General features: G+C 43.6%; 1 protein-coding gene across 2 annotated transcripts; it reads left to right on the top strand.

The window, feature by feature from the left end:
• Positions 1-5210: 5210 nt before the first annotated feature.
• Positions 5211-7059, top strand: LOC106597668 (zymogen granule membrane protein 16). Of its 2 annotated transcripts, none has more exons than XM_014188826.3 (5): positions 5211-5305; positions 5615-5636; positions 5781-5833; positions 6109-6268; positions 6597-7059. In XM_014188826.3, exons 3-5 carry the CDS (start codon positions 5782-5784, stop codon positions 6961-6963), a joined length of 579 nt encoding a protein of 192 aa, XP_014044301.1. In that variant the 5' UTR covers positions 5211-5305; positions 5615-5636; position 5781; the 3' UTR covers positions 6964-7059. The 2 variants fall into 2 exon arrangements, with proteins under 2 accessions (XP_014044301.1, XP_014044302.1); XM_014188827.3 differs by having other exon boundaries at positions 5220-5309.
• Positions 7060-8771: the final 1712 nt, after the last annotated feature.

The following is an 8771-nucleotide window of genomic DNA, read 5'->3' as shown; positions in this document are numbered from 1 at the left end:
TCCACGTGCCTGTATGACCTCCCTACAACGCCTGGGCATGCTCCTGATGAGGTGGCGGATGGTCTCCTGAGGGATCTCCTCCCAGACCTGGACTAAAGCATCCGCCAACTCCTGGACAGTCTGTGGTGCAACGTGGCGTTGGTGGATGGAGCGAGACATGATGTCCCAGATGTGCTCAATTGGATTCAGGTCTGGGGAACGGGCGGGCCAGTCCATAGCATCAATGCCTTCCTCTTGCAGGAACTGCTGACACACTCCAGCCACATGAGGTCTAGCATTGTCTTGCATTAGGAGGAACCCAGGGCCAACCGCACCAGCATATGGTCTCACAAGGGGTCTGAGGATCTCATCTCGGTACCTAATGACAGTCAGGCTACATCTGGCGAGCACATGGAGGGCTGTGTGGCCCCCCCAAAGAAATGCCACCCCACACCATGACTGACCCACCGCCAAACCGGTCATGCTGGAGGATGTTGCAGGCAGCAGAACGTTCTCCACGGCGTCTCCAGAGTCTGTCACGTCTGTCACATGTGCTCAGTGTGAACCTGCTTTCATCTGTGAAGAGCACAGGGCGCCAGTGGCGAATTTGCCAATCTTGGTGTTCTCTGGCAAATGCCAAACGTCCTGCACGGTGTTGGGCTGTAAGCACAACCCCCACCTGTGGACCTCGGACCCTCATACCACCCTCGTGGAGTCTGTTTCTGACCGTTTGAGCAGACACATGCACATTTGTGGCCTGCTGGAGGTTATTTTGCAGGGCTCTGGCAGTGCTCCTCCTGCTCCTCCTTGCACAAAGGCGGAGGTAGCGGTCCTGCTGCTGTGTTGTTGCCCTCCTACGGCCTCCTCCACGTCTCCTGATGTACTGGCCTGTCTCCTGGTAGCGCCTCCATGCTCTGGACACTACGCTGACAGACACAGCAAACCTTCTTGCCACAGCTCGCATTGATGTGCCATCCTGGATGAGCTGCACTACCTGAGCCACTTGTGTGGGTTGTAGACTCCGTCTCATGCTACCACTAGAGTGAAAGCACCGCCAGCTTACAAAAGTGACCAAAACATCAGCCAGGAAGCATAGGAACTGAGAAGTGGTCTGTGGTCACCCCCTGCAGAACCACTCCTTTATTGGGGGTGTCTTGCTTATTGCCTATAATTTCCACCTGTTGTCTATTCCATTTACACAACAGCATGTGAAATTTATTGTCAATCAGTGTTGCTTCCTAAGTGGACAGTTTGATTTCACAGAAGTGTGATTGACTTGGAGTTACATTGTGTTGTTTAAGTGTTCCCTTTATTTTTTTGAGCAGTATAGATAACTCAACCTACTTACACAAAAGCAATTGTGCTTTACATTGGCATTTTATTTTTTATCAATAAGGTCCTACATTACATATTTGTATTACTATCAAATCAAATCAAATGTTATTGGTCACATACACATGGTTAGCAGATGTTAATGCGAGTGTAGCGAAATGCTTGTGCTTCTAGTTCCGACCATGCAGTAATATCCAACAAGTAATCTAACAATATGTTAATTGAACTATCACATTTTATAGATAGGTAGTAACAAGTGCCTCCGGGTATTTCACTTAGTAATGTGTATATAAACTTTTATTTATTTTCTCACTTTGTAACTTCTGCTGATATTTATCTGGTTAATCTGCAAAAAATGAAATCATATTGTTTTCCTGTAGTAACATGTACAGGTTGCCAGTGATTTAATGAAGATGTGAGTATTGTAACAGATTAAGAAAACGTCGGACAATAATGGAGACAAAAATGTTGGAATCTCATGTGCACATCTAGAATTAAATTGAAATACATGTACTGAAACAAATATTCTACAATAAAATACTGTAGGTATTTGAGCAAACCAATGAACTAACCATCCTGTTAATGACCAGATCCACTTGTCTTTTTCAGCGTGTTGATGTTTGAAGGGAAGGAGTACCTCTTGGTGTAATAAAACAACTGAAGATTGGGAGACTGATTTTGAGTGATTTTCGTACACATTCATACAATTTTGGTACATTCTTTTAATTGTTCGGTTGTTAGATTGTATATTTTTTTAATCCCTATTTCAGATCATTCATTTGTTACAATTCAAAAGAACACAATGAGTATTTTTCAAATCAAATCAAATTTTATTTGTCACATACACATGGTTAGCAGATGTTAATGCGAGTGTAGCGAAATGCTTGTGCTTCTAGTTCCGACAATGCAGTAATATCCTACGAGTAATCTATCCTAACAATTTCACAACAATTACCTTATACACACACAAGTGTAAAGGAATGAATAAGAATATGTACATTAAAAAAATATATGAATGAGTGATGGTATAGAACGGCATAGGCAAGATGCAGTTGATGGTATAGAGTACAGTATATACATATGAGATGAGTAATGTAGGGTATGTAAACATATAAAAGTGGCATTGTTTAAAGTGACTAGTGATACATTACATCAAGATGGCAAGATGCAGTAGATGGTATAGAGTACAGTATATACATATGAGATGAGTAATGAAGGGTATGTAAATGTTATATGAAGTGGCATTGTTTGAAGTGGGTAGTGATACATTTATTAGATCCATTTTCCATTATCAAAGTGGCTGGAGTTGAGTCAGTATGTTGGCAGCAGCCACTCAATGTTAGTGATGGCTGTTTAACAGTCTGATGGCCTTGAGATAGAAGCTGTTTTTCAGTCTCTCGGTCCCTGCTTTGCTGCACCTGTACTGACCTCGCCTTCTGGATGATAGCGGGGTGAACAGGCAGTGGCTTGGGTGGTTGTTGTCCTTGATGATCTTTTTGGCCTTCCTGTGACATCGGGTGGTGTATGTGTCCTGGAGGGCAGGTAGTTTGCCCCCGGTGATGCGTTGTGCAGACCTCACTACCCTCTGGAGAGCCTTACGGTTTTGGGCGGAGCAGTTGCCGTACCAGGCGGTGATACAGCCAGACAGGATGCTCTCGATTGTGCATCTGTAAAGGTTTGTGAGTGTTTTTGGTGACAAGCCAAATTTCTTTAGCCTCCTGAGGTTGAAGAGGCGCTGCTGCGCCTTCTTCACCACGCTGTCTGTGTGGTTGGACCATTTAAGTTTGTCCATGATGTGTATGCTGAGGAACTTAAAACTTTCTACCCTCTCCACTACTGTCCCATCGATGTGGATAGGGGGGTGCTCCTTCTGCTGTTTCCTGAAGTCCACGATCATCTCCTTTGTTTTGTTGACATTGAGTGTGAGGTTATTTTCCTGACACCACACTCCGAGGGCCCTCACCTCCTCCCTGTAGGCCGTCTCGTCGTTGTTGGTAATCAAGCCTACCACTGTAGTGTTGTCTGCAAACTTGATGATTGAGTTGGAGGCGTGCATCGCCACGCAGTCATGGGTGAAGAGGGAGGACAGGAGAGGGCTGAGAATGCACCCTTGTGGACCCCAGTGTTGAGGATCAGCGGGGTGGAGATGTTGTTACCTACCCTCACCACCTGATGGCGGCCCATCAGGAAGTCCAGGAGCCAGTTGCACAGGGCGGGGTCGAGACCCAGGGTCTCGAGCTTGATGACGAGTTTGGAGGGTACTATGGTGTTAAATGCTGAGCTGTAGTCGATGAACAGCATTCTCACATAGGTATTCCTCTTGTCCAGATGGGTTAGGGCAGTGTGCAGTGTGATTGCGATTGCGTCGTCTGTGGACCTATTGGGGCGGTAAGCAAATTGGAGTGGGTCTAGGGTGTCAGGGAGGGTGGAAGTGATATGGTCCTTGACTCGTCTCTCAAAGCACTTCATTATGACGTAAATTTAGCTCAGTTACCTTAGCTTTCTTGGGAACAGGAACAATGGTGGCCCTCTTGAAGCATGTGGGGACAGCAGACTGGGATAAGGATTGATTGAATATGTCCGTAAACACACCAGCCAGCTGGTCTGCGCATGCTCTGAGGACGTAGCTGGGGATGCAGTCTGGGCCTGCAGCCCTGTGAGGGTTGACACGTTTAAATGTTTTGCTCACATCGGCTGCAGTGAAGGAGAGCCCGCAGGTTTTGGTAGCGGGCCATGTCAGTGGCACTGTATTGTCCTCAAAGTGAGCAAAGAAGTTGTTTAGGCTGTCTGGGAGCAAGACATCCTAGTCCGCGACGGGGCTGGTTTTCCTTTTATAGTCCGTGATTGACTGTAGACCCTGCCACATACCGCTCGTGTCTGAGCCGTTGAATTGCGACTCTACTTTGTCTCTATACTGACGCTTAGCTTGTTTGATTGCCTTGCGGAGGGAATAGCTACACTGTTTGTATTTGGTCATGTTTCCGGTCACCTTGCCCTGATTAAAAGCAGTGGTTCGCGCTTTCAGTTTTGCGCGAATGCTGCCATCAATCCACAGTTTCTGGTTTGGGAATGTTTTAATAGACGCTGTGGGTACGACATCACCGATGCACTTGCTAATAAACCCGCTCACCGACTCAGCGTATTCGTCAATGTTGTTGTTCGCCACAATGCGGAACATATCCCAGTCCACGTGATCGAAGCAATCTTGAAGCGTGGAATCCGATTGGTCGGACAAGTGTTGAACAGACCTGAGCGTGGGAGCTTCCTGTTTTAGTTTCTGTCTATAGGCTGGAAGCAACAAAATTGAGTCGTGGTCAGCTTTTCCGAAAGGAGGGCGGGGGAGGGCCTTATATGCGTCGCGGAAGTTAGAATAGCAATGATCTAGGGTTTTGCCAGCCCTGGTAGCGCAATCGACATGCTGATAGAATTTAGGGAGCCTTGTTTTCAGATTAGCCTTGTTAAAATCCCCATCTACAATAAATGCAGCCTATGTGGATTCCAGTTTACATAGTGTCAAATGAAGTTCATTCAGGGCCATCGATGTGTCTGCTTGGGGGGGATATATGCGGCTGTGATTATAATCGAAGAGAATTCTCTAGGTAGATAATGCGGTCGGCATTTGATTGTGAGGAATTCTAAGTCGGGTGAAGAGAAGGACTTGAGTTCCTGTATGTTGTTATGATCACACCACGTCTCGTTAATCATAAGTCATACACCCCCGCCCTTTTTCTTAACAGAAATATGCTTGTTTCCTTATAGTATTTCCTTGATACTCCCTCCCAAAGTAGCCTAGACCAATTAGAAAACAATGTCTGACTTCTCTATAGTGACTGACTAAAGGTGTTCTTTGTCATGCTCCTTCCATCTAGAGCTGATGGAATGTTCAGCAGGTATAAATGCAGTTCTTAGAGGAAGCAGTAGACTAGAAGGACCTTGCAGAGACAGAGAGATAAGAAGCTTTCACAGGTTTTCACACACATCTCAAGATAGCACTGTGGGTAACTACATAACTAATTAAATTGAAAACTTGTATTCAATGTATGATACTAGTGTGGGAAATGTTATGAAGTTAATACTCATTATCTCTTGGTACTTGGGCACAAACATGTTGGCCCTTTTGCCTCTAAATTTAAATTCAATGATCTGACATTATTTTTAATAATTAGCTTAGCACTACAAGAGTGATTGTAGTAAACAAGAGTAGGTTCAACTTTTTAGATCTGTTTTATAACATTTCACATTCAAGAATGGTTTGTTGTTTGTTACGTCACAATTCAAAAGGTTATTTTCTTTTCCCTCCTAGAAAACACTGGTTGACCTGACAGGTAAAAGGACTTAGTTGTTTTGACAAACTACTATGAAAAACATTATTAACTACATTTTTTCAAGTTTTACCATTTAAAGTGAAATGGAGTGAGTGAAACTGACTGAAATTAAAGGTCTTAAGTATTGATGCCTCCCTTTTGCAGAATGTTCTCAATCCTGGTTGTCACAGTGTTCTTGGCTAGCTGCTTGGCAATGCGTGAGTAATAAAAATACAATTCTGAATGATAATGATAAAATAATAGCTTTTGTGCTTTCACCAACTTGTTTTTTCAGTTCGACTTAGGAGTTCTTCTTTGAGACAAAAGCTGATGGATTAAATCATTGCAGAATGTACTTTAGTTAATTCATCTGCACTTTATTCATAATGTGTAGATCTTTCAGAAATGTGTTGGTAAAATTAAAACGATGTATATAGAAATATGTATTATTAATATAGCAAATATAGTAAACATATTGCCCATGTTATTTTAGCCATCAAAGACCCGTACTCGTATTCCTCTGCGGTGGGTCAGGGAGGTGGGACCCCATTTGCTTCCTACGGTGAGGGACGCATCACAGCAGTCAGAGTGTGGGAGATCAACAACAACTACTACTACAACTACAACTACAACAGCAACGCCTACATCAGCGGGTGAGCAGAAACTGACACATGAACAGACAACACTGACTCAGTCCAACTACACTACCCAACACACACCACTGACTCAGTCCAACTACACTACCCAACAGAAACTCTTTCTTTCTTTCTTTCTTTCTTTCTTTCTTTCTTTCTTTCTGTATTTATTTATTTGTTGTGTTTATTACATATTCAGTACATGACCAAACAATAGTGTTATCGTATCTAACCCAGAGTACAATGTAAAATGTCATTCCTTGATATTCTCTGACGCTACATGCTCTCTCGGTCTGAATGTGCCTTATCAAAACACAACCAACGTGAAAAGCTTCCTCTGTTTTAGGTTCCAGCTGAGATACGGCTCCACCTGGTCCCCTGTGTTTGGTCGTGAAGGGGGTGAAAAGCAGGAGATGGAGCTGTTTAATGATGAGTCCATCGTCGAGGTGTCTGGGAAGTACAACCCAGCAGACTACATCTGCAAGCTGGTGTTAACCACCAACATGGGGCGCACTCTGTCAGCCGGCCTGCCCAACCAAGTCTCCTTCAACTTCTACCCAGCCAACATGGGCAATGAGCTGAGGCTGCTCAGTGGTCGCTTCAACGGTGCCGGGATCACATCCATTGGAGCCCACTGGGGATTGGTGTACATGGAAGGGGCTGGAAACAGTACTCTGGAAACAGCACTGGAAACAGTAACTCCTACTTCTTGAAAAAAAAGTATGTCTTGCTCTTTGGGATGGTATCCCGGATACAGATTAAGCCTAGTCCTGGACTAGTTACTTTCAATGGAGATTCTCCATTCAACATGCTTTTTAGTCCAGGAGTAACTTAATCTGGGTCCAGAAAACTGACCCTATATGTTTGGACGGATGATTGACATAGACGCTCACAGAACTGTTTTTCATATCACTATCTGATGGGTGCTTCATGAGAATTTAAACTGAATGAATTTAAATGTTTTGAATACTTTGGAAGTATTTTTGAGGTGATTCCTCACTTGAAGCAGTACAAAAATACTTCTAAACATTCAAATTCAATCAGTTCAAATTCTCATGAAGCGCCCATCATATAGGGATATTAAAACAGTCCTGTCAGCGTGGGTCACAGACCACATGCGTTTTTACACATCATTTGAGGTTATCACAATTTATCACAACAAATGAAAGAATCATATGGGAATTAAAGGATTAATTATATCTTTGATTAATTGAACAATCAATTATTATGGGGAGATAATTGCGTCTCAGGGTGCTTCACCTTCACTATTTTATACACGCTGTATTAGTTATTTGTTGTTCCTTTTCTGCTACATCTGCTTATGGACATTTTAATAAAAAGCATTAACCCTTAACAGTGAAAAGAAGGTTTTTACATCAAACAGTTTGCAATGATTTCTCTCCTCATATGAATACAATGCATATTCCCCTTAATTACACCTGAAGCCTATGTGGTTTATGAACGCCTTATGAACCTGTCTTCGATAAAAATCAATCAGGCTACTGTGAGGTCTACCTGTGTCGATTCTAAGCTTCCTGGAGCAACCAGAAGTTGTTAAATACACCCTAAAGGTGTTTTGATATAACTAACATACAGATTGTGAAAATCACTCAATTCAACCCTGTGTAAATCCGTAAATTCTTGACGTAAAGACTTAAAGCTCAGGATTCTGTGAAAGCCTACCCCAATGACAAAATGTGTCGATTCTAACCTTCCTGTGCCAACCGGAAGTGTCTTAAATTGGGGTCAGAGTAGCTTTTTTGAAGGGTTAAAAAAGTCACATCTTTCAAAATCTTCATATGTGTGACTAGGCAACCCTCATGAATTGTAAATTAGTCATTTATCCCATCAGATGACAAAGAAAAGCTCTCCCCCCCCCCCACACACACACACACACACACACGGACACACACACACGGACACACACACACACACACACACACACACACACACACACACACACACACACACACACACACACACACACACACACACACACACAGAGCAAGGATGGAGTGACAGTGTGCGGTGCTTAAAGACACAAAGAGCCTGCAATGGCATTAGCATTATCTCTAGGCTGTGCCGAGTTCAACGAGATGCCCCACTTGACCGTAGCTTGCTCGGTCTGAGCGCATCGACCTTAAATAAAAGTAGGCCCAAAATGAAGCCTGTCCCTAAATTTCAAGTGTTTTTGGGTGACAGCGAGAGAACAGTTAGGGTTACAAGCACAATTCCACCTCTGGAACGTTCCTGAGGTCCTCCCGATCTGTGCAAGCCTAACGGTGACCGTGTGGCATTAACCCTTAACAGTGATAAGAAGGTGTTTACATCAAACAGTTTGCAATGACTTCTCTCCTCATAGGAATACATTGCCTATTCCCCTTAATTCAACCTGAAGCCTATGTGGGTTATGAATGCTTTATGAACCTGTCTTCGATAACAATCCATCAGGCTACTGTGAGGTCTACCTGTGTCGATTCTAAGCTTCCTAGAGCAACCGGAACTTGTTAAAAACACCCTA

This window comes from Salmo salar, chromosome 05, assembly GCF_965601325.2.
Source record: "Salmo salar chromosome 05, fSalSal1, whole genome shotgun sequence".
Classification (NCBI taxonomy): domain Eukaryota; kingdom Metazoa; phylum Chordata; class Actinopteri; order Salmoniformes; family Salmonidae; genus Salmo; species Salmo salar.
Note: the sequence above shows the minus strand (reverse complement) of the source record. Positions and strands in the feature narration are given on the sequence as shown.

Excerpts from the sequence above, each read along its gene's own strand:
- LOC106597668 (XM_014188826.3), top strand. The coding sequence starts at position 5,782 with ATGTTCTCAATCCTGGTTGTCACAGTGTTCTTGGCTAGCTGCTTGGCA. Across the intron at positions 5,834-6,108 it reads GGCTAGCTGCTTGGCAATGC|CCATCAAAGACCCGTACTCG; the intron begins GTGAGTAATAAA and ends ATGTTATTTTAG. Across the intron at positions 6,269-6,596 it reads AGCAACGCCTACATCAGCGG|GTTCCAGCTGAGATACGGCT; the intron begins GTGAGCAGAAAC and ends CCTCTGTTTTAG.